This window comes from Hordeum vulgare, chromosome 5H (assembly GCF_904849725.1).
Source record: "Hordeum vulgare subsp. vulgare chromosome 5H, MorexV3_pseudomolecules_assembly, whole genome shotgun sequence".
NCBI classification, from domain to species: Eukaryota; Viridiplantae; Streptophyta; class Magnoliopsida; order Poales; family Poaceae; genus Hordeum; species Hordeum vulgare.
The window spans coordinates 458,375,664-458,397,351 of record NC_058522.1 but is presented as its reverse complement, the minus strand read 5'-3'; the positions used below and the strand labels follow the sequence as shown (position 1 = coordinate 458,397,351).

The 21,688-nt window shown below is 46.6% G+C and overlaps 2 protein-coding genes across 2 annotated transcripts; one reads left to right on the top strand and one right to left on the bottom strand.

The window, feature by feature from the left end:
- Positions 1–7,970: 7,970 nt before the first annotated feature.
- On the top strand, positions 7,971–10,980 carry LOC123397880 (dioscorin DB3S-like). Its single transcript, XM_045092399.1, has 7 exons — positions 7,971–8,172; positions 9,282–9,487; positions 9,631–9,737; positions 9,824–9,935; positions 10,044–10,214; positions 10,450–10,500; positions 10,601–10,980. The coding sequence occupies exons 1-7, from the start codon at positions 8,019–8,021 to the stop codon at positions 10,724–10,726; spliced, it is 927 nt and encodes a 308-aa protein (XP_044948334.1). The 5' UTR covers positions 7,971–8,018; the 3' UTR covers positions 10,727–10,980.
- A 2,324-nt stretch (positions 10,981–13,304) lies between these two features.
- Positions 13,305–15,286, bottom strand: LOC123398600 (F-box protein At1g10780). Its single transcript, XM_045093054.1, has 3 exons — positions 14,273–15,286; positions 13,866–14,146; positions 13,305–13,767 (listed from the first exon to the last, which is right to left on the bottom strand). Exons 1-3 carry the CDS (start codon positions 15,054–15,056, stop codon positions 13,531–13,533), a joined length of 1,302 nt encoding a protein of 433 aa, XP_044948989.1. The 5' UTR covers positions 15,057–15,286; the 3' UTR covers positions 13,305–13,530.
- Positions 15,287–21,688: the final 6,402 nt, after the last annotated feature.

The following is a 21,688-nucleotide window of genomic DNA, read 5'->3' as shown; positions in this document are numbered from 1 at the left end:
CATGTTGGTATAAATTGCATGAAGAGGCTCCATGCTGATGGATCTTTATACTCACTTGATTTTGAATCACTAGTGACATGCAAATCATACCACATGAGCAAGGCCTTGTTTTCATTGAGATGAAACAAGATAGTAACTTGTTGGAAATGATACATTTTGATGTATGCAGTCCAATGGGTGCTGAGGCACGCAGTGGATATCATTATGTTCTTACTTCAATGACGATTTGAATAGATACAAGAGTATTTACTTAATGAATCACAAGTCTGAAATATTGAAAAGTTCAAATCTGTTTCAGAGTGAAGTTCGTTGTAACAAGAGGATAAACTGTCTACGATATGATCATAGAAATGAATATCTGAGTTACGAGTTTTGGTACGCAGTTAAGACAATGTGGAAATTGTTTCGCAGTTCATGCCACCTGGAACATCATAGTGTGATGATGTGTCTGAACGTCATAGCCATGCACTATTTGGTATGGTGCATGCTATGATGTCTCTTATCGAATTACCACTATCATTTATGGGTTATGCATTAGAGACAACCGCATTCACTTTAAATAGGGCACCGCGTATTTCCGTTGAGATGACACAGTATAGACTGAGGTTTAGAGAAATCTAAACTGTCGTTTCTTGAAAGTTTGGGGCTTCGACACTTATGTGAAAAAGTTTCAGTCTGATAAGCTCGAACCCAAAGCGGATAAATGCATCTTCATAGGATATCCAAAACAGTTGGGTACATCTCCTCTCTCAGATCCGAAAGCAAAGTGTTTGTTTCTAGAAACGGATCCTTTCTCGAGGAAAGGTTTCTCTCGAAAGAATTGAGTGCGAGGGTGGTAGAACTTGATGAGGTTATTGAACCATCACTTCGACCAGTGTGTAGCAGCGCGCAGGAAGTTGTTCCTGTGGCGCCTACACCAATTGAAGTGAAAGCTGATGATGGTGATCATCGAGCATCGGATCAAGTTACTACAAGCCTCGTAGGTTGACAAGGTCACGTACTACTACAGAGTGGTACGGTAACCCTGTCTTGGAGGTCATGTTGTTGAGCAACAGTGAGCCTACGAGTTATGGAGAAAGCAATGGTGGGCCCAGATTCCGACAAATGGCTGGAAGCCATGAAATTCGAGAGAGGATCCATGTATGAAAACAAAGTGTAGACTTTGGAAGAACTACTTGATGGTCATAGGACTATTGAGTAAAGATGGTTCTTTGAAAGGAAGACAGACGATGATAGTGATAAGTCACTATTAAGAAAAGCTCGACTTGTCGCAAAGATGTTTTCGACAAGATCAAACAGTTGACTATTATGAGACTTTCTCACTCGTAGCGATGCTAAAAGTCTGTTAGAATTATGTTAGTAGTTGTTGCATTATTTATGAAATATTGCATGTAGGATGTCAAAACATTGTTTCCTCGACGGTTTCCTTGAGCAAACATTGTATGAGATACAACCATGAGGTTTTGTCGATCCTAAAGATACTAGCAAGTATGCAAGCTCCAGCGATCCTTAAATGGACTGGTGCAAGCATCTCGGAGTTGGAATATACACTTTGATGAGATGATCAAGGATTTTGGGTTTGTACAAGGTTTATGAGAAACTTGTATTTCCAAAGAAGTGAGTGGGAGCACTATAGAATTTCTGATAAGTATATGTGGTTGACATATTGTGGATCAGAAGTAATGTAGAATTTCTGTAAAGCATACAAGGTTGTTTGAAAGGAGTTTTCAAAGGAATACCTGGATTGAGCTACTTGAACGTTGAGCATCAAAGATCTATGGAGATAGATCGAAAGCGGTTAATGGAAGTTTCAACAAGATGCATGCCTTGACAAGTTTTGAAGGAGTTCAAAATAGATCAGCAAAGAAGGAGTTCTTGGTTGCGTTGTAAGGTGTGAATTTGAGTAAGACTCAAAACCCGACCATGGCAGAATAAAGAGAATAGACGAAGGTCGTCTTCTATGCCTTAGCCGTAGACTCTAAAGTATGCCATGCTGAGTACCGCACCTGATGTGCGCCTTGCAGCAAGTCTGTTGAGAGGTACAGAGGGTGATCCATGATTGAATCACTAGCAGCGGTCAAAATTTATCCTTAGTAATTGATGGACTAAGGAATTTTTCTCGATTATGGAGGTGGTTAAAGAGTTCGTCGTAAAGGGTTACGTCGATGTAAGCTTTGACACTAATCCGAATAACTATGAGTAGTGAAACGGATTCGTATAGTAGAGTAGATATTTGGAGTATTTACGAATAGCACATAGTAGCAGCATCTATAAGATGACATAAAGATTTGTAAAGAACACACGGATCTGAAAATTTCAGAACCGTTGACTAAAACCTCTCTCATGAGCAAGACGTGATCAGACCCCATAACTATATGGGTGTTGGATTCGTTGGAATCACATGGTGATGTGAACTAGATTATTGACTCTAGTGCAAGTGGGAGACTGTTGGAAATATGCCCTAGAGGCAATAATAAATTAGTTATTATTATATTTCTTTGTTCATGATAATCGTTTATTATCCATGCTATAATTTTATTGATTGGAAACACAATACTTGTGTGGATACATAGACAAAACACTGTCCCTAGTAAGCCTCTAGTTGACTAGCTCGTTGATCAAAGATGGCCAAGGTTTCCTCGCCATAGGCAAGTGTTGTTACTTGATAACGGGATCACATCATTAGGAGAATCATGTGATGGACTAGACCCAAACTAATAGACGTAGCATGTTGATCGTGTCATTTTGTTGCTACTGTTTTCTGCGTGTCAAGTATTTGTTCCTATGACCATGAGATCATATAACTCACTGACACCGGAGGAATACTTTGTGTGTATCAAACGTCGCAACGTAACTGGGTGACTATAAAGATGCTCTACAGGTATCTCCGAAGGTGTTCGTTGAGTTAGTATGGATCGAGACTGGGATTTGTCACTCCGTGTGACGGAGAGGTATCTCGGGGCCCACTCGGTAATACAACATCACACACAAGCCTTGCAAGCAATGTGACTTAGTGTAAGTTGCGGGATCTTGTATTACGGAACGAGTAAAGAGACTTTCCGGTAAACAAGATTAAAATAGGTATGCGGATACTGACGATCGAATCTCGGGCAAGTAACATACCGAAGGACAAAGGGAATGACATACGGGATTATATGAATCCTTGGCACTGAGGTTCAAACGATAAGATCTTCGTAGAATATGTAGGATCCAATATGGGCATCCAGGTCCCGCTATTGGATATTGACCGAGGAGTCTCTCGGGTCATGTCTACATAGTTCTCGAACCCGCAGGGTCTGCACACTTAAGGTTCGACGTTGTTTTATGCGTATTTGAGTTATATGGTTGGTTACCGAATGTTGTTCGGAGTCCCGGATGAGATCACGGACGTCACGAGGGTTTCCGGAATGGTCCGGAAACGAAGATTGATATATAGGATGACCTCATTTGATTACCGGAAGGTTTTCGGAGTTACCGGGAATGACGAATGGGTTCCGGGTGTTCACCGGGGGGGCAACCCACCCCGGGGAAGCCCATAGGCCTTGGGGGTGGCGCACCAGCCCTTAGTGGGCTGGTGGGACAGACCAAGAAGGCCCTATGCGCCATAGGAAGAAAATCAAAGAGAAAAGGAAAAAAAAGGAGGTGGGAAAAGGGGGAAGGACTCCTCCTTCCAAACCTAGTTGGACTCGGTTTGGAAGGGGAGGGTTGCCCCCCTTGGCTCGGCCGACCCCCTTGGGAGTCCTTGGACCCCAAGGCAAGGCTCCCCCTCCTCCCCCTATATATACGGAGGTTTTAGGGATGATTTGAGACAACTTTGCCACGGCAGCCCGACCACATATCTCCATGGTTTCACCTCTAGATCGCGTTTCTGCGGAGCTCGGGCGGAGCCCTGCTGAGATAAGATCACCACCAACCTCCGGAGCGCCGTCACGCTGTCGGATAACTCATCTACCTCTCCGTCTCTCTTGCTGGATCAAGAAGGCCAAGATCATCGTCGAGTTGTACGTGTGCTGAACGTGGAGGTGCCGTCCGTTCGGCACTAGATCGTGGGACTGATCGCGGGGCGGATCGAGGGACGTGAGGACGTTCCACTACATCAACCGCGTTTCTTAACGCTTCTGCTGTGCGGTCTACAAGGGTACGTAGATCGAATATCCCCTCTCGTAGATGGACATCACCATGATAGGTCTTCGTGCGCGTAGGAATTTTTTTGTTTCCCATGCGACGTTCCGCAACATGGACCCATGCATCAGCGACTCGAAGCTATGAGGGCTCGTCCTATTTAATCCATGTGTGTGCGGGTGGGATCATCCACTTCCATTGTCCGTCCACATCTCGGCCCCCCACCCCCACCCGTGTGCTCCCTTGCCAACGACCACCAAACCCTAGCCATGGATTTCCTTAGCGGCAAGGGCAAGGGGAAGTTCACGCATGAACACCACAACTGCCATAACTTCTGCAATTGAGCTCCGAATTGAGCAAACTCAAACTTGTTGGATTCAGGACGACAAGAGCTATCCAAAGGCGACTGGTTATAATAAGAAGAGGCGGTATAATAATGCCAATCATATAGAGATGTGAAACCTCCATGAATGAAGAACCGAGAAAAACTCCAGCATCAAAAACATCATAGAAGAAGCATATGGGCTCCGTTTTCAATGAACTTGAGCTTGTCATGAAGATGGCCATAAGCTCTAAAACTCACAAAGAGAAACACCAAACGAGAACCAAGAAAGATGATGCAAGGATGCAAATGGTTTGAGCTCTCAAAGAGTGATACAATCAAGGTACTCACTTGAGAGCCCCCCTTGAAAGTACGACAATCGATCCCATAACCTGGTCTCCCAACTACCACTATGAGATCGATAAAATAGAAAACCTATCAAGGCTAAACCTATACCTTGCACATAGTCCACTTGAGCTAGATGATGACGATCTTGACTTCCTCGATATGGACCACATTCCTTGATTGCATTGGCTCGATGAAGACTAGTTGATTACTCTCCCATACTCCACTATGGATGAGCCACTCTTCGGCACATCTTCACAAGTCCATTGTCACCACAATAGACAGCAAGCTTCAATTATGATCTATTTATGATGCTCCACTTGAACTTGCACACCACAATCTTGATGATGATCACAACTCGATGTCATCCTCCATGGGTTGTATGAGATCTTCCTCTTGACGCAAGCCCATGGAAACATACCCAACCTCACATATAACTTTCACGAGGACCATGGGTTAGTACATAAAGCATAATGGAGAATGCTTACCATACCCTGGGATCAATTGATCCCTCTCAGTACTTCATGAATGCTTTGTGTGTTGATCAACTTGATTCACTCTTTGACTTAGTCTTGATCAACTTTGAGACTTATCTTCTCTCTTCATAAAGATGATGTCTTGAAGGTAAACATGAATGTTCACACAGTCTTCTTCTTCGAGACATGCTTGCAATATGCTCAACTCTCACATGACCAATCTTTGGATAAAACCTTGAATACCACCTTGGTCACCATATAAACTCCTTGAAATCAATAGATGGACTTCGAGAAGTGCCTATGGACAAATCCTTCGAATATAACTCAAGGCAACCATTAGTCCATAGTGATTGTCATCAATTAACAAAATCACACATGGAAAAATATGCTCTAACACCTCGGAGAAGCCTCTGATGACACTAGAAACCACCCCTAACAACCCTCGATAACCTCCTCAAACCCAGTTAGTTGTGCCTTTCTCTCTCTTGATTTCCTCCTGTCGTCGTCCCTAATCTATTTATCTACCCTTTGAGGCAAGCCCGCCACAGTACCACAACAGCGCAACCATCCAGTCGGTCAAAACTAGAACACAAGACAATAAGCTGGGCATACTAAAAAAATCACCAAAAATGTAAACAACCACTTGTATATACCACCCAAAAAATGCAAAAACCTGCATAATTTGTTAAGTAAACAAAAAATAGCACTCCACTTGCTCCCTTTAAAAGCTACCACCTCTCTTTTTCTCATGCAAAAAACAAGCAACATAGGCAAACACACAAAGATGGGATTCCCGACATGCACGACATGTCGCCACACCTGTGTCCGCTAGTAATTTATGAAGCATGTTTCATATCTAGTTTGTGAGCTTTCCTATTTTGATATTTGGGCATTGATAGGGAGTGTCCTCCATCCACAACGCTCACGCGGGAGGGAATTTTCAACCCGCCCTCTTCCCGCCGCATGTAGCTCGCTTAATGATATTGTCATATGTATGAATGCCACATTCGGCCCTACCTGCGGCACAATTTTTCATCGAGAAGAGTTCCAATTAATGGTCGTCACATTTCTCATCCGCACATAACAAATCCTTCCATGTTTTCCGCCAGAGCGCGTCCATTCACGGTTATATAAAATCCCCTATCCTCGTTGCCGCCACACTCACCCCTATTGTCCCCTTATCTGGTCGCCACCCCACCCCTCTCTTCGTCTTTCCCCATCGTCGTCACAATCATCCCATCAACCATGTCGGCACGATTGTGCTCTCCTCGCGGACCTCTCCCTGGCGAGACCAAAGAGTACCACGCTGAGAGAAAGTTCTCACAAAGGATGTCGCACTATGTCGAGTGGGTCAAGGATGATGCGCGTCATAACAACAGAATCCTTTCAATATTCTTATAAAAAAACATATAAAACTTGTCAAAATAGATGCAATTATCAATTTTTTGTGATTTTAATAAAGTATAGGAACCTATATGAAAAAGTACATGAGGTCATTACTACCATACTCGAAAACAAATACAAACTACATATTCATAATCTATGAAAAATTCTACCCCAGATCGATATATAATTTACGTATGTTCATGTTTAGATAAATCGGATTTAAGTTGATCAAAATTTAATTTTAAAAAATGGTAAAAAATTTAAGAAGCTGATAATATCGATGTCGATGGCTAGGCCATCAGCATAGATGTTGCCGAGGAGCTACCATATGCCGACACGTGGCCAGGCTATGTCGACAGCCTCGCCGTCAGCACAGCTATGCCGATGGCCTCACCGTCAGCACAACTATGTCGCCAGCCGCCGTTAGAGCCTGCGGCATACATTTGACGGCGCCAACCCGTCGTCTACCACCGGCTGCCGGGCCCACATGTACGCGGACGATTCATCTATACTGACGGCCATCGTAGTCATAGATCAACCTATGCCGACAGTTTTCCTTTGCCGATGGGGGCTGTAGGCAGAGCTCGACATATGCCGACAACTTTTCTGTCCCGACGGTTTCCCGTGAGCCGTCATAATAGCTCGATCTATGTCGACGGAGGCCGTCGGCACTGGTTAGGACGTCGGCAGAAGTTAGGCCGTCGACAAAGATTGGGCCGTCGATAGAGAGGTTCATTCCGATAGTGCGTGGAGTTTGTGCGACCATTGCGGAGATCACTACTTTGTGGTTGGTTGCGATGAGATCAGAGTGGCTTGCTCGAGAATATGCGATGACGGCGACACTTTGCGGGCAACCTCAAAACTAGTTTCGTCGACGGTGTGTGTAGTTGATCGCCCATGCACGGTCATCTTTCATGTGGTAGACGTGCCACGACATGTCATCGGCATCTACCCTATATTCGACACCTCAATGACTTCATTTCATACTTAGATGTTCTATACTTAGTGGTTGCCCGATTGATGTTTTCATCGTCTGATCTGATGTATTTTACAGGTCGCATGACCATAGCGGCGTTTGGATTCCCTCCACTCCGCGACTCCGCGTCGGAACGGAGTGGAGTCCGGTTAAAAAATTTGGAGCTAGTCCAAGCTCGCTCCGCTGGCTCCGCGGAGCGGAGCATTGCCGAACAATGCGCATGTTAAAGTCTAAAAATATGTGAGGTCCGCTAGTTACCAGCGCCCTACTTTGAAGGCCTCCCTCTCGCGCGGGCTCAGGCGTTGCTGTTATCTCTGTTCTCTCTGGATCATATTCCATTGGATCGATTCAAGCTCCTGGTTGGTTGGCTTTGGCTACCATTGACCGACCAATGGAGGCGGCTCGCCGGAGACATGCTCGAGCCGCGGGCCCTGCCTTCACTTTGGCCATCATTGTGATCTTCGCCTTCTCCTGTGCGGAATCCAAAGCGGCACGGACGTCAGCCCCTGCGTCTGGGTCGGCGCCGGCGTTTGCGGTAGCTTCCCGTAAGTGCATGCACTGCTAAAGTCCAAGGATACGTGAGACCTGCTAGACGATCACCTGTGTCCTGCTCCCTCGTTCATAAATACTACAAGTTTTTTTTTAAGATTTCACTAGAAAACTACATACGGATGTATATAGACATATTTTAAGATATAGATTCACTTATTTTACTCCGTAGATAACTCTTTATTGTAATCTCTAAAAAACTATTTAAAAACGAAGGGGGTACTTTTAAGTGCATGCGTTGCAATCTCGTAGGGTAAAGCACGCACGCACGCACCCACGGGTTGCTGTTCCCTGTTCCCACTATGAAATTCTACATGTTCTTCTGGGATTTCAGTGGCAATTTTCTGTGACGCGATTTGTACGTTTGTCCTACTAGCTTCTTAATTAGTAAGTAAAACAAACATCTTATATTTAGTTACAAAGGGAGTAGATCTGGGTTTTTTTTCAAATGCTGTTTTAATTTTTAAGCATGTCATTAGTTTTCTACCTCTTGCAATTTACGTTTGACTTGTAGCGAAACACCCTCTGTTTTTTTTGCACTAGTATATAAATTTTCACGAATAAAAAACCAACATTGACTTCAAGGGGAAAATAAAATTATTCCTATTATAGTTCATTATTCACACTATTTCTATCAAAAAATGCATTTTTTTTAAAAGAAGTCAACAGGTTTTTTGTGAAATTTTCCCACTAATACAATGGAAGGTCAAGTTTATTTTAAAATTTTATTAAGTTTTTATATTTTTTATTTAATTACCAATATTTTTTAATACAGGGTGTATATACACCATAGAACAAAGGTTCTTGTCCGTGACTTGTAGATTTTCTCTAGATGGGGACACTGACGGAGCTACATGTATTCCTGCAACTGCCATGCCACCCCCCCCCCCCCCCCCACACACACACACAAAAAAAAAAACTTAGCAAAATGTCTGAAGAATTATTATTGTTTGAAAGTGCTTAATTAGGAGAAGTAAAGTCTTTGGCTCCCTCAAGATTGTTGCATTTGCCTTTCGCTCCTCCAGCTTTTTTTTTTCTCTAGCTCCGCCACTGGATAGAAATGTTCGAAATCGAGTAACTAGCATGTTCAATTTCGTTGGCACAGAGGATCAGTTCAGCTACGAGGAGAAATCCTCAAATGGCCCTGACAAATGGGCCAAGGTGAATAAGGAGTGGGCTACCTGTGGCGACGGCAAGAAGCAGTCCCCGATCGACATCTCCAAGGTGAAGACCAAGAAGGACATGGCCCCCCTAGAGCCGACCTACAAGGCCAGCACTTGCACCTTGCAAAACCGCGGGCACGATTTCATCGTAATTCCTTTTCCAAGAAACATTCATTTTCTTGCCAACAATATTTTTTATGTCAGGGATAGATTTCTACCGGTTCGAATTCTGATCGTGTCGTGTGTAAATGTAACTAAAAAAATGTTTTGGTGGTCGTGTTCCTCCTGTAGCTGCAATGGAAAGGTGGGAATGGCAAGTTGACGATCGGGAAGAAGGATTACGCGCTCCAGCAGGTGCACTGGCACGTGCCCTCGGAGCACACCGTGAACGGCACCAGGTGCGCACCCTTGCAATGCAACGATCAAGTAACCCAAAAAGAACAGATTCGCACTTAAACATCGCGAGCGGTGTGTGTCACGGCAGGTTCGACGTGGAGTTGCACATGGTTCACCAGGACTCGAGCAAGGCCCGCGCCGTCATCTCCGTGCTCTACTCGACCAAAGAGTCCGGCGACCCCAGCAAGACGCTGAGCGATGTGCGTGCCTCCTCTCCTCATGCACGCTCAGTGATGCTTTACTCCATCCCATGGATTTCAGTGTGGATTTTGATTTGCTCATGTGTACGGTGTGTTGTGTTGGTGAAGCTGGCGCCGTATTTCGAGAAGCTTGCCGGCAAGCGCAACGAGGACGCGGAGGTGAAGGAGCCCGTCGACCCGTCCGTCTGGGTCGACAAGGGCTCGGGCTACTACAGATACAAGGGCTCCCTCACCACCCCGCCTTGCACCGAGGGGGTTCTTTGGAACATCCTCAGCAAGGTACATACACCAAATTTTGCAAGATGCTCGAACATTTGATGAAGTTTGATGTCCCAAATTTTCAGATTCTTTGGACTAGGTTTGATCACGTTTTGTAAGTTTTTGCAATCTCGGGTGTAGTACACCTGAGAGTAGAACATCCACTCTCGAATAATTACTTTGTTTATTTCCTTCATACGTACAAATACAGTAGCATGAGAGTGTTTTATTGATCTACTAGTGATTTGTCTACCAGGTACAACACGTATCCAAGGAGCAGATCAAGATGCTGCAGTCAGTGAGCGAGGTATGTTTGATTTGATGGTGACTTGAGGCAACGTATATACCCTGGAACGATCGTTTGCATTGCAGAGTTCATGACGATTTCCCCTTGTTCTCTAACGCAGAAACCGGAAAATAATGACCGGCCGGTTCAGAAAATCAACGACCGAGTTGTTAGCTACTTTGAAGGTGATGAAGAAACTAAAGATGAGCCAGCAAAGCTTAGTAGGGGTATGCTGTCCAGGAAGTGAAGCTGTGCCTCCATTTGCCCTCGCAGTCAGCTCGGAGATTTGAGCCGAGAGTAACTATAAACAGTTAAGCACATACAAAATGCTCGCAAAACGAAAAATCAGAATAACTTCTTTTATGCTACAAATTCAGTTACCTGGTGTGAACTAATACGCCTACAAGGCAATGGTCAGTTCTTTTTTTGCTGTAAAATCTGCATCATATATAGAGGGCGTTTGTTTCCAGGGACTTATTGGTTTAAGAACTTTAAAAAGTCCCTATAAGTCTCATCTAAACCAAACACATGGGACTTATTGGGACTTATTGTGGTGATTTGGGACTTATCAAAAAAGACTCTCAGGGAGGAGCTTATTGGGACTTATCGCAGCCCGCACCTACCCCGCGTCGCTCCCCTGGCTCGTTCCCCGCGTCGCTCCAATCCCCGCGTCGCTCCAATCGCCACCGCCCCCACGTCGCCCCTTTCCCCGCGTTGCCTCGCCGCTACTGCTCTGTCGCCCCGCTGCCCCGCGTCGCTCCTTTCCCTGCGATGCCTCGCCGCTACTGCCCCGTCGCCCCGCCGCCCCGCGTCGCTCCTTTTCCCGCATCGCCTCGCCGCTACTACCCCTCCTCGTTCCTTCCCCGTGTCCAAGGTCACAGCGCCATGGCTGACGATGAACAAGTGTTTTTTTATTAGGGATAACATGGACTTATAAGTCCCTGTAAACAAACAGGTAGGGACTCGGGACTTATAAGTCCCTGTAAACAAACAGGTAAAGACTCGGGACTTATAAGTTGAGACTTAAAAAAGTCCTATGACTTATGAAACAAACAGGACCATAGTTAACGCTGCAGGTGCGGCCTGTGGACCCAACAGTGGAGATCAGGGATTTTCTTCATCTGTTGTTGCTATGTGGCAAAGGGGATGGGGGCCAGTTGAGATGTAAAACTTTGGTAATCTGGGCCATATTGCTACCAAGAGAAACTGTTTAGATGTTGCACCTTTTTTTATGTTTTTTGTGGTGGTGTAAACCAATTATGACTAGAAAAATTTCAGGAACATGTATCATCATTTATTAGAGTGTTTGTCTGCTGGATTGAGTGGGAGGGCTCACCTGGTGGGGCAGGTGAGCGAGGGAAAGGGTAATTCAATGGTTACCGGCATTTTTCAAAAGCTTCGATATGTTAAACAGAGATATCCAAAAACCAGTGGGAACTAGGAATCTAGGGGATTCAACGTGCAACTTGTGATTGGCTTGATGTAGTTATGAAATTCAAAATCAAAACTGGACAGCAACCAAGCAGTTACCGCCAACCCCGCCAACCAAGCAGTTGGCACGAATAATAGAAGGAAAAATAATAGAGTGGAGTCATTTTGTGTCTTAAACAGGAGTATAATTGGAACGCAAGAGATTCAACATCTGACATGTGACTAGTTTAATCTAGTTTTGTAATTCAAGAACAAAACTGAAATCACACCTTTTAGGTGGTTTCCATGCATATTGTTAGAATCCAAGAGATTCACATTCAATATGTGTCTACTTTAATTCGGTTACAGAATTCAAAACCAAAACTGAATTCACATCTTTTTGGCGGTATCCAAGCGGTTACCGCCAAAAATTGACAAACGAATTAACTAGTACAAAATTAGGCAAAGAACTATTTTGTTTCGTAAACCAGGGTTACAACTATAATTTGGGAAATTCTACACTCTATGTGACTGGCCCAGTCCAGTTGTGAAATGTAAAATCAAGACTGGCTCTACATTTGTTTTGTGGTAACCAAGCGATTACCAGCAATAATTGAAAGGAAAAGAATGCAAAAACAAGCACGACACTCCATTTGGATACTAAATTGGAGTACAATTGTACTTTAGGAAGTGCAATGTTCGTAACATGACTTATTTAGTTCCATTGCATCAAAGTCAAAACCAAGAGCAATTTTGTTTCTTAAATTGGAGTGATGCCTAGGTATATATATACATTACTCTTTTGGCCCTCCGATTCTTTTTAATTTGCATATAAGATTTGGTCAAAGTCAAGTGATACAAAGTTTGACCAAATTTATATCAAAAGATATCAACATCTATAATAAGAAACCTATATGCTATGAAAATTAATATCATGATGCATCTACTAATATTGATTTCATATTATAAATGTTGATATTTTGTTCAATAAATTTAGTCAAAGTTTATGAAGTTTGACTTTGACCAAATCTTATATGCGGACTATAAAGAAACGGAGGGAGTACTAGATATAGATAATTGCCCTAGCAGGAAGCATATGCTCATTGCAGACCATGGAGAAACGTACTAAATTCGCAAGTATCTAAACTGTTCCAAAATAAACGGCCATGGAATGTAAAAGTCATCTCAACATACCAACTCTGTGGATCTAGATCAGTAAATCAATAAATAATGAAAAATAGAAAGAATCAAGTTAACACGCACATTGATGTTTAAGGAGCTTCCAAGTATATGGGTCAATCAAAATAGTCTGAGTAGCAAGCTTTAGCCACCAAACTATCTACCACACTTTGTAAATTACTCAAGATTAGTAAGGCATCCTCCATCAATGAAGTGGACAATTTAAAAGCAAGGTGTACCATGAGGAAAAATGAAGTCCTCCCTTATTCAATCAAAATTGTTTCAAAAAGAAGTTCTAGTCAAACTTGACTAGATGAATATCAATCAAGTAAACAACATAACTCCATACGTTACTCAAGAGGACTAAACAGGCATCCTCCGGTGACGACAACAATCAAAATCAGGGAATATATGGTAAAAAAATGAAGTCCTCAATCAAATTGACTGACACAGGGTCTCCTTTTATTCAATCCGCACTTTCCTGTAGTTGATGTACTTGAACTTACATATCTCCTCAAAGAAATCGTCAGCGGCATCATGGCAATTCTTCATCTGTGAGATTCGGATGACCATTGACTGCAGCTTGACGCTGTACTTCACAAGCGATTCAAGAGTGCACAGCTTCTGTTCAGCATTGAGAGGCGAGCGCACGGTGATCAAAAGCTCTTCCAGGCAAGGAATACAGAATCTTGAATCCAACTGCATCGACAAATCACAGGAATTAGCCATGGTCACAAATGTCATACTAATATTAGTATGATGTTACAATGCAGCAATAAAGGGGGCGTGCCACTCACGTTTTTCAGGCTGTTTTTCTGGCAAAGAGCGGCAAACATGGCACCATGGATCTCAAACTTGATGAGCTTGGGGTGGCCGTTGAAGAAATCGACCAAATCGATCTCTGGGAACGGCTGGAGCACTTCAAAATCACCACAGAATTCAATCTTCATCACAAGGTGCTTCACCTCGCTCGCGCACTGCAACACCGAGCAGACGGCGGCCCAGCTCCACTGGACACCGCGCAGCGAGAGGTATTCCAGATCTGGGAGCTTCCCGGTGTCCACCTTATACACCCTCCCTGCATATCATTTTCATCACAATCCACGACACGGTTTATTGCATCCGGACAACACAATCTTGCAAAAGTTACGACGATGCGGGTGATTATTCGAAATCGATTTCGATTTCGGGGAACGCTGCGCACCTGTGCTCTTGGCGATCAATAGGCGGCGGAGGTTGTGGCCGCCCCGCAGACTGATCCAGGTGAAACCCTGGGCCTCGAGCGACTCGAGGCGGGGCACGGAGAGCGAGAGCGAGCAGTTGCTGCCGCCGAGGAAATCGAGGCGGCACCGCTGGAGCATGGAGAGCTGGATGGATACATCGCCAGAGCAGTCGCAGCCAAGCAGGGACAGGTCGGTGAGGTTGGGGCACGCGGCGATGGTCTCCGTGATGGCGGTGTCCCGCAGCGGCGCGCCCACGATCTCCAGCACGCGGAGGTGCTGCAGCCGGCCCCACGCCGGCGCGCTGGTCATGAGCACCCCCCAGAGCCTGAGCTCCTCCAGGCCCGTCGCCAGGGCGACGCAGTCCAGGTGGCCGCCGCCCGCGGCGTCCTTGTCGGCGGCCGCGTCCATCCGTAGCTCGAGCACCCGGAGCGAGACGCTCCGCATGGCGAGCCAGGCGGGGAGGCGGGCCATGGAGAAGGGGCAGTAGATGACGAGCTCCCTGAGGCGCGAGACGGCGGCCACCATCCGGCCGATGGCCTCGTCCGCGGCGCCGCCGCCGACGGCGGCGGCGTCGAAGGCGTTCCGCGGGAAGAAGAGCGCCGGGAGGTAGGGGACGCAGTCGCGCCAGCGGCGGCAGACGCAGGCGCACGCCGCCACGTCGCGGACGTTGCTGAGCATGGACAGGATGTGCTGCACGACGCCGTCCGGCACGGCGTTCATGTCGCCGCCGCCGCCGCCGCCCCAGTCGTCGCACTCCATCGCCATGGATGGCGGTGGATCGGGACAGACGGTCAGATCAGCGGGGGGGCGCGTCTGTCTGCGGGGGATGAGAATGAGGGAGGTTTGGTTTGAAATTTAAACCGGGTGGAAAGTGGGGAGCCCGCCCGTTGTGAGGGGGAAATTTCCAAGTTTGGTGCGGCGTTCGCTCGGATTCGGGGGGTTTCGCGAGTTTGAAATGGGGCGAGGGTTTCCTTCGCTGCGGCGGCGCGGCGGCGGCTTGCAGAAATTTTAGGTTTTTGTCTCGAGCGCTAGCGCTAGCGCTTCTAGGCACGACGACGTGCATTCTTGCGGCTGGGCCATGGGCCTGAACCGGCTGCATTCTTCTTCTTTTCTGTGACAAAAAAAAACTAGCTACCGAATGACTGTTACTCAAAAAAAAAAAAACGAATGCCTGCCGTCCTTCTCTTTTTCTTTGTGGATGCCTTCTCAGACGTGGCTCGTTGTAAAGAAAACATGGAATGCTCTCTCCCTCAAAAGAAAAAAGTGAATGTCCCCTCAAAAAGAATTCTTGGAAGCCGAGTGGATGAAGAAGGGGGTGATGACCGGTTAACCTCAAGGGCGATCTCTCTTATTTTAAGACGACCTCGCGAAACTTTATTCAAACCGTCACAATGTTTACAGGTGTCTATTTGTCACCAGCTTCGATGCAATTTTGTATAAAACGTTGCAAAGACTGATAGGCCTCAATTGTGTAAGTAGAGTGGGGGCGTCACCTTCGGGATCAGAACAAGTATGATAACGTTGATGCACTCTGGGCTCTCCACCCCTTTGACAATCCTCAGAACAATATTAGTGACGTCGTCCCCACACACATCCCAATGTTTTGATAAAACTGGGTAGGGAAGCCATGATGACCTAGCGCTTTCGTTGGCTCATCTGAAAAAGAGCCACCTTGACCTCCTCCTCTGTATATGAAGCACACAAGCTAGCGTTCATGGCTGGGTGACCGTGCATGGGACATGTTCCAGGACCCTCTCCGCACCTTCAACTTCCTCAGAAGAGTAAAGTTCGTTATAAAAGGAGTTAGCCAAAGCCCTCATCTCCCCCGAATCCTCTCTCAAAACTCCCATAGTATTCTGTAATGCGCGAATCATGTTCTTCTTCATTCTAATATCGGCTCGTAGATGGAAAAAATTAGTGTTCTTGTCACCAGAGGACAACCATTCAATCCTTGCCATTTGCCTCCACATAATCTCCTTCCGGTGGTATAGTTCCACCATACGCTCATTTATTTTCATCTATGCATGGGAGGGGTTGTACAAAGAGGATCTCCCTGTAGCTCGTCCAGTTTCTGCTTCATCTCCTTGATTTCACGACAAACACTCCCAAAAGACTTTTTGTTCCACTTGATGAAACATTTGAGACGCTCTTCAGTTTGTTATGCAACTCCTGGACACTGGTACATGGAACCCCAGTCGTCCACTCTGAAAGAACCGTCGCTCCAAATTCAACATGTTTGTCCCACATCGCCTCATAGTGGAAGGGTCGCCTCCCAATGCTCACTTGGTTACGCCCCAGGTCGAGGAGAATAGGACCATGGTCGGATGTAGCCGCTGACTGGTGCTGCACACAAGCAGATGGGAAGAGATTCATCCATTCGGCATTAACCAGAGCACGGTCCAACGTGCACCTTGTGTATGTCCCCCGGCGACCTTCTTCTCCCAAGTTCAGAATCGACCCGTATAACCAATATCAAGCAACTTGCAGACATCGACAACCTCTCGGAAAACTTGCATTTGGGCATTGTTCAGTGTACCAATCCCCTGATGTTCGTTGAGGTGTAAGACTTCATTAAAGACGCCCATGCACAACCATGGTAAGTTGCTCAAAGTGCTAATGTTCTTCAGAACGGTCCAAGTTTGGTGTCTTAGGTGGGTCTGGGCCTCGACCTCAAGGGCGACGTGACAACGAGATGTTCAACACCATGTGTCTTGGGTTCGAAGAAAAGGCATAATCAAATAGGCCCGACTTTATGCCACTATTGTCGGCGGATCTGTGACGTGTGGAAGTGGGAGGACGAGAAATAAGAGGGGGGCAACCATGCGAGAAAGGCGGAAAAAGGGAAAGTGACAAAGGTGATTGCACGACAGAGCGGATATGAACAACGATGGATAAGAAAACAACACAAGTGTATGCATTGTTTTGTTATATCTTCTATGTGTTTTTATGATGTTTTGTCTTGCGTTGGTATTGTGGATTTATGATTCGCATAGAAAAACGGTACCATGTCGGTGGATCATGCATAGAATGTTAGGATGTCAAATCAATGTGTTGTATTAAGAATATGTGCAATTAGTTGTACCTCGTCGACGGTTGTGTGCACTTTATCTCCTAGATAAAAATCTTAAGAATGGAAATACATGCGGGCATGCACTTGCAAAAGCTATGTAATAGTAGTTATGCGTGCATGTGAGGTACTAGAAAGGCAAAGAATGGACCAAAACACATATTCAAATAGTGTGATATCGAATAGAGTTTATGAAACATTACAACCATGTTCCGACTATACATTGAAAAAGAACTACTCCCTCCTTTCCGGATTATAGGGCTCAACTCAAAATCTTCAGATTTCCAGATAACAGGGCTCATCTCGTGGTCTGTTCGTTTGCAGCGTTGTGGTCGCTTCGATCCCTAGGCAATTATAATTCGCTGGTTGCGGGTTCTCGTAACAAGAGAAGGCCGTTACTCTCCACTTCCTAGCTGCATGCATGCACCACACAAGTCCTTTAAATAATCGAAGCACCCATCTCCTTCCATCCACCCTCCCTGCTCCTTTCATCCACATACAAATGAGAGCAGCAAAGCGATGGTGGATTGGATTCCCGACGTCGAGAAGGAGCTACATGCATGGGGGGTGTACACGGAGAACTCCGGCGGCGGTGCGGCCATGGGCGCTGCTGACGTCGTTGCCATGCCCAACACCATGGCCAACGTCGTGGGAGTTTCCTTGGCCACCTCCACCGCCTAGGCTGCATCCACGCCCGATGAGGCCGAGCGATGGACCTCGTGCTTACCCGGTCAGACTCGCACCAGCAGACCACCCGGTGGTCATACTGCGTCCTGATAGGCCTAGCCGGCTGGGAACACGGCTTGCAGTGGAGCTACCAACTCCGTCGTGTGCCATGCCGATGCCGGAGTGTCGAACTTCAGTGTGACGGAAGCCTGCTGGAACGGTGCTGGCGAGCCCGTGAACTCCATGCCCGCGCCCGGCATCACCAAATCTAGCACCTATGCCAACTTCCAACCTCTCATTCCCCTGTGGTGGTGGCTCGTTTAGGTCAATGAGGACCATGGTTTCTATAAGAAGAAGAAGATGGAGATGTGGGAGAAGAATGATGTGACCAGACTTGCTTGCTGCCCACCATTATATACTCCGGTGCATGTACGATTTGCTATGGCGGGAGAAGCAGTCTTCGAGTCCATAGCGCCAACGCTGAAAAACCAAAAATGAGCTAATGGCACTAGAAGATTTGGGGGTGTTGTTTTTCATCCGTTGTTTGACGCCGTGCATGCAAACCATGGAAGCCAAAATTGAAAGTTGGCCCATGCATGCACCATGCACATGAGAGAGGGAGAGAAGGGTACGCATGTGTGATAGCCCGATGCCGACGTTCCAGAAGATTCCCCTCTCTTTCCGTTTTCGTCGTGTGGCTTATTTTATTTGTCGCATCAGCATCGCATCATGCGCATCATCTGCATTGCATCGGCATCTCCGTTGCCGCCAGTTTTCAAAACTTGCATTCGTTAGTAGTTGCCGGTTCTCGTCGTTGTCCGTTCTGAGTCCAACCGCACACGCACGTGCCCGCGGCACCATCAAAACCCTGTTTTTAAAGCGTGCGTAAAACTTTCTCTAATCGGGTTGAGATTTGACGTGCGGTCTTCTTTTAATATAGCTAGGCCGCCTGTCGAATTTCGTCGCGATCGGAGACCGTCTGGTACCCGAACGGTCGACCGTAGCGGCACCGTATTCGGGCTACCGTCGGACGTCTGTCGGTGTTTTAAAATTCGTGCCGCGCCGCCCGTTTTCCCTCTCGTCTCCGGATATCCCCTCTACACGGCCGCGTATCCATTCCCTCGTTCGGAAACATTCGAAACCGACCCCGCGGTTGGATCCGGAACGAAATTCCGGCTAACCTAGCCCCCCATTTGTCTATATATAGTTCCCTAGTGCATTTTTAGACAGCAAACCCTCTCCACCTCGAAATCCGTGCCTCGAAACCCTAGCTTTCCCCTCTCTCTCTCTCCCACCAGCCGCCACGGGCCGGCCGAGCCCAGTTCGGGCCCGGCCGAGCCCATCCGCCGCCGCCGCTTGCGAGCGCCTCTCCGCAGCCGCGGCCAGGACCCCGAAGCCTCCCCATGGATCCTGCCCGAGGTGGCCAGCCCCCGCGCCAGCCCGAGCCCCTCGCCGGCGAGGCACCTGTCGTCCCCGCCGGCCATCGCATCCTGCCGCCGGCCGCCCCGATTCGCCCCGCCACGTGAAAAAAACTGATGCGCCGGCCACCTCCGCGCCATGGTCTCAAAGTCCCCGAGCTCGCGCCGGCCGCCTTGTGCACCGCTGGGAACGGATCCCCGGTGCTCGGATCCGCCCGAGGCCGCCGGGATCTGGCCTCCCCTTGCTCCCTTCGCCGGCCGCCGCGCCTGGAGCATGTGGCCGCCGCCACCCCAAGCCCTTTCCCAGGTGGAGCACGAGGAGGACGACGACCTCGGCCGCACCGCTCGCCAGAGCCCCCTTCGCCGCTTGGGCCGGTTCCTGCAGCGCCTGGGCCCAGCTCGGCCTCCCCCGCGCGATCGGCCCACCTCGAGCAGGCGCGCTCTCGGCCCAGCTCCCCATCCGCCCGGCCTTCTCCAACCGCCTCCCCCAGGCCGCCTCTTCCTCGCATCCGGGCCACAGCCTGCTCAGGTGAGGCCTCCCCTCGTCTATTTCGTGCCCGCGCGTAGTTTAGTTTTACTGCGCCCATGCCCCTGTAGCCCATTAGTAATTAGTTTAGGCCCGCTAGTTATTTTTCTTTTTAGGTTATTTTCGGAATTAGTTAAATTCCAGTAAATAGCCGTATTTTAAAACGCTCGTAGATTCTTAACCGTAAGTCGGAACGACGCGTATTATATATGATTTTGTGGTAGTTTCGCGCGTAGAATACGAATTTGAAACATGCATAATTATTTGACGTCGTTTGGCGCGCCGTATGCCTAGAATCGTGTGCTGCCTATAATGTTTTTGCCCGTAGGTTATTTTTCGCGCGTGTCCGGTTTGTCCGAATGCCGTATTAGAAATGCCCATGTTTTAGGAACCTATTTTCCATGTATTTTAGAGCGGTCGTTGGTATTTTTGCGCGTAGGGATTTGCCGGTAGTTTATTTCCCGTATATAGGTTATTTCCTCGCATTTTTGTGTGGCTTTATTTTGTGTTGCAAACCCCACATATTTTATATGTTTTCGGGGTAGAAAAATCCATTGATTTTTCTGTGCAATTAGTTTTAGCTTTTGAGGAAGTTAGTTCGCGAGATATTTTGCTATGTTGCCCTTTTGTTGAATTCGTAGGATTTATTCCGTGCGTCGTTTGACGGAGTTGTCAACTAGAGAGTTGATCTTGGATGTTTTGTTTAGCCCCTGGTATTTTTGGTTGCAATAGAAATGCATGTTTAGGTGTGTTTTGATTGCCCTCAAGTTGGTAGAAATAGTGCTGATTTGGAGGAGCTGAAATATTTCTAAGTCTGGAATCTGTTATTATTTTGTTGCTGTCTTGTCTTGCTTGCATCTTGTGTTTTGTAGCTCTTTTGAGGTTGGTCCAATGGAATTAGTTGCACCCCTTGTGTTTCTCTAGCATGCTGTAAATTTTCATGTCATTTGGAGTCTTGTAGGTATAGGTTTTGCTGCTGTCAATATTGTTTCAAATCAAAAACTGCACTTTCATGAGGTGTAATTTTCACTAAGTCTGAAATGGTGTGTGAGATGCCATTTTGTGTCTTCTTTTCCTAGTGCTCATTGCTGCCATGCTAGTTGTTGTTAGTTGTTTGTAGTATTGCTTCTTGCCCTCTTTCGTGCCATGCCTTGCTTGAGTTTATCGGAGTTGTGTAGCTCGTAGTTGTGGGGCGTAGAATATGCTATGTGGCTGATTTTGGCAGATTGTAGTGATTTCTTGTTTTGCTCGTAGTTGTTGAACCGTAGCTCCGATTTGATCGTGTACTACGTGAAACTTGCTTATAATCTCGTGTAGTTTCATTTTCTCTTGCTGGTTGTATGTTTTGAAGTGCTCGTGGTCGTCGTTGCACACATATCGCATTCATGCCATCATATCTTGCGGTGCTTGTAACTTTTGATCCGTAGCTCCGTTGGAGATGTTCTTTATGTGTAGATTACTTGAAATGACGTGTAGAATCACGTGAACCTATTTGTTTTGCTGTTTAACAACTAATTAAACGCATTAGTTCAGATCTGGACAGAATTGTAAATTAACATATGAGGTCGTCTCGGAGATGCTATATGTCATTTCCGACCTCATTTAAAATGTCTAGATAGGTAGTTTAATTTCCGCTTCACCTCTTGCATGTTTAACCACATTTAATATTGCCGTGTATCTAATCAGGATAAAACTAAATAATAAACATGGAGTTTCATCA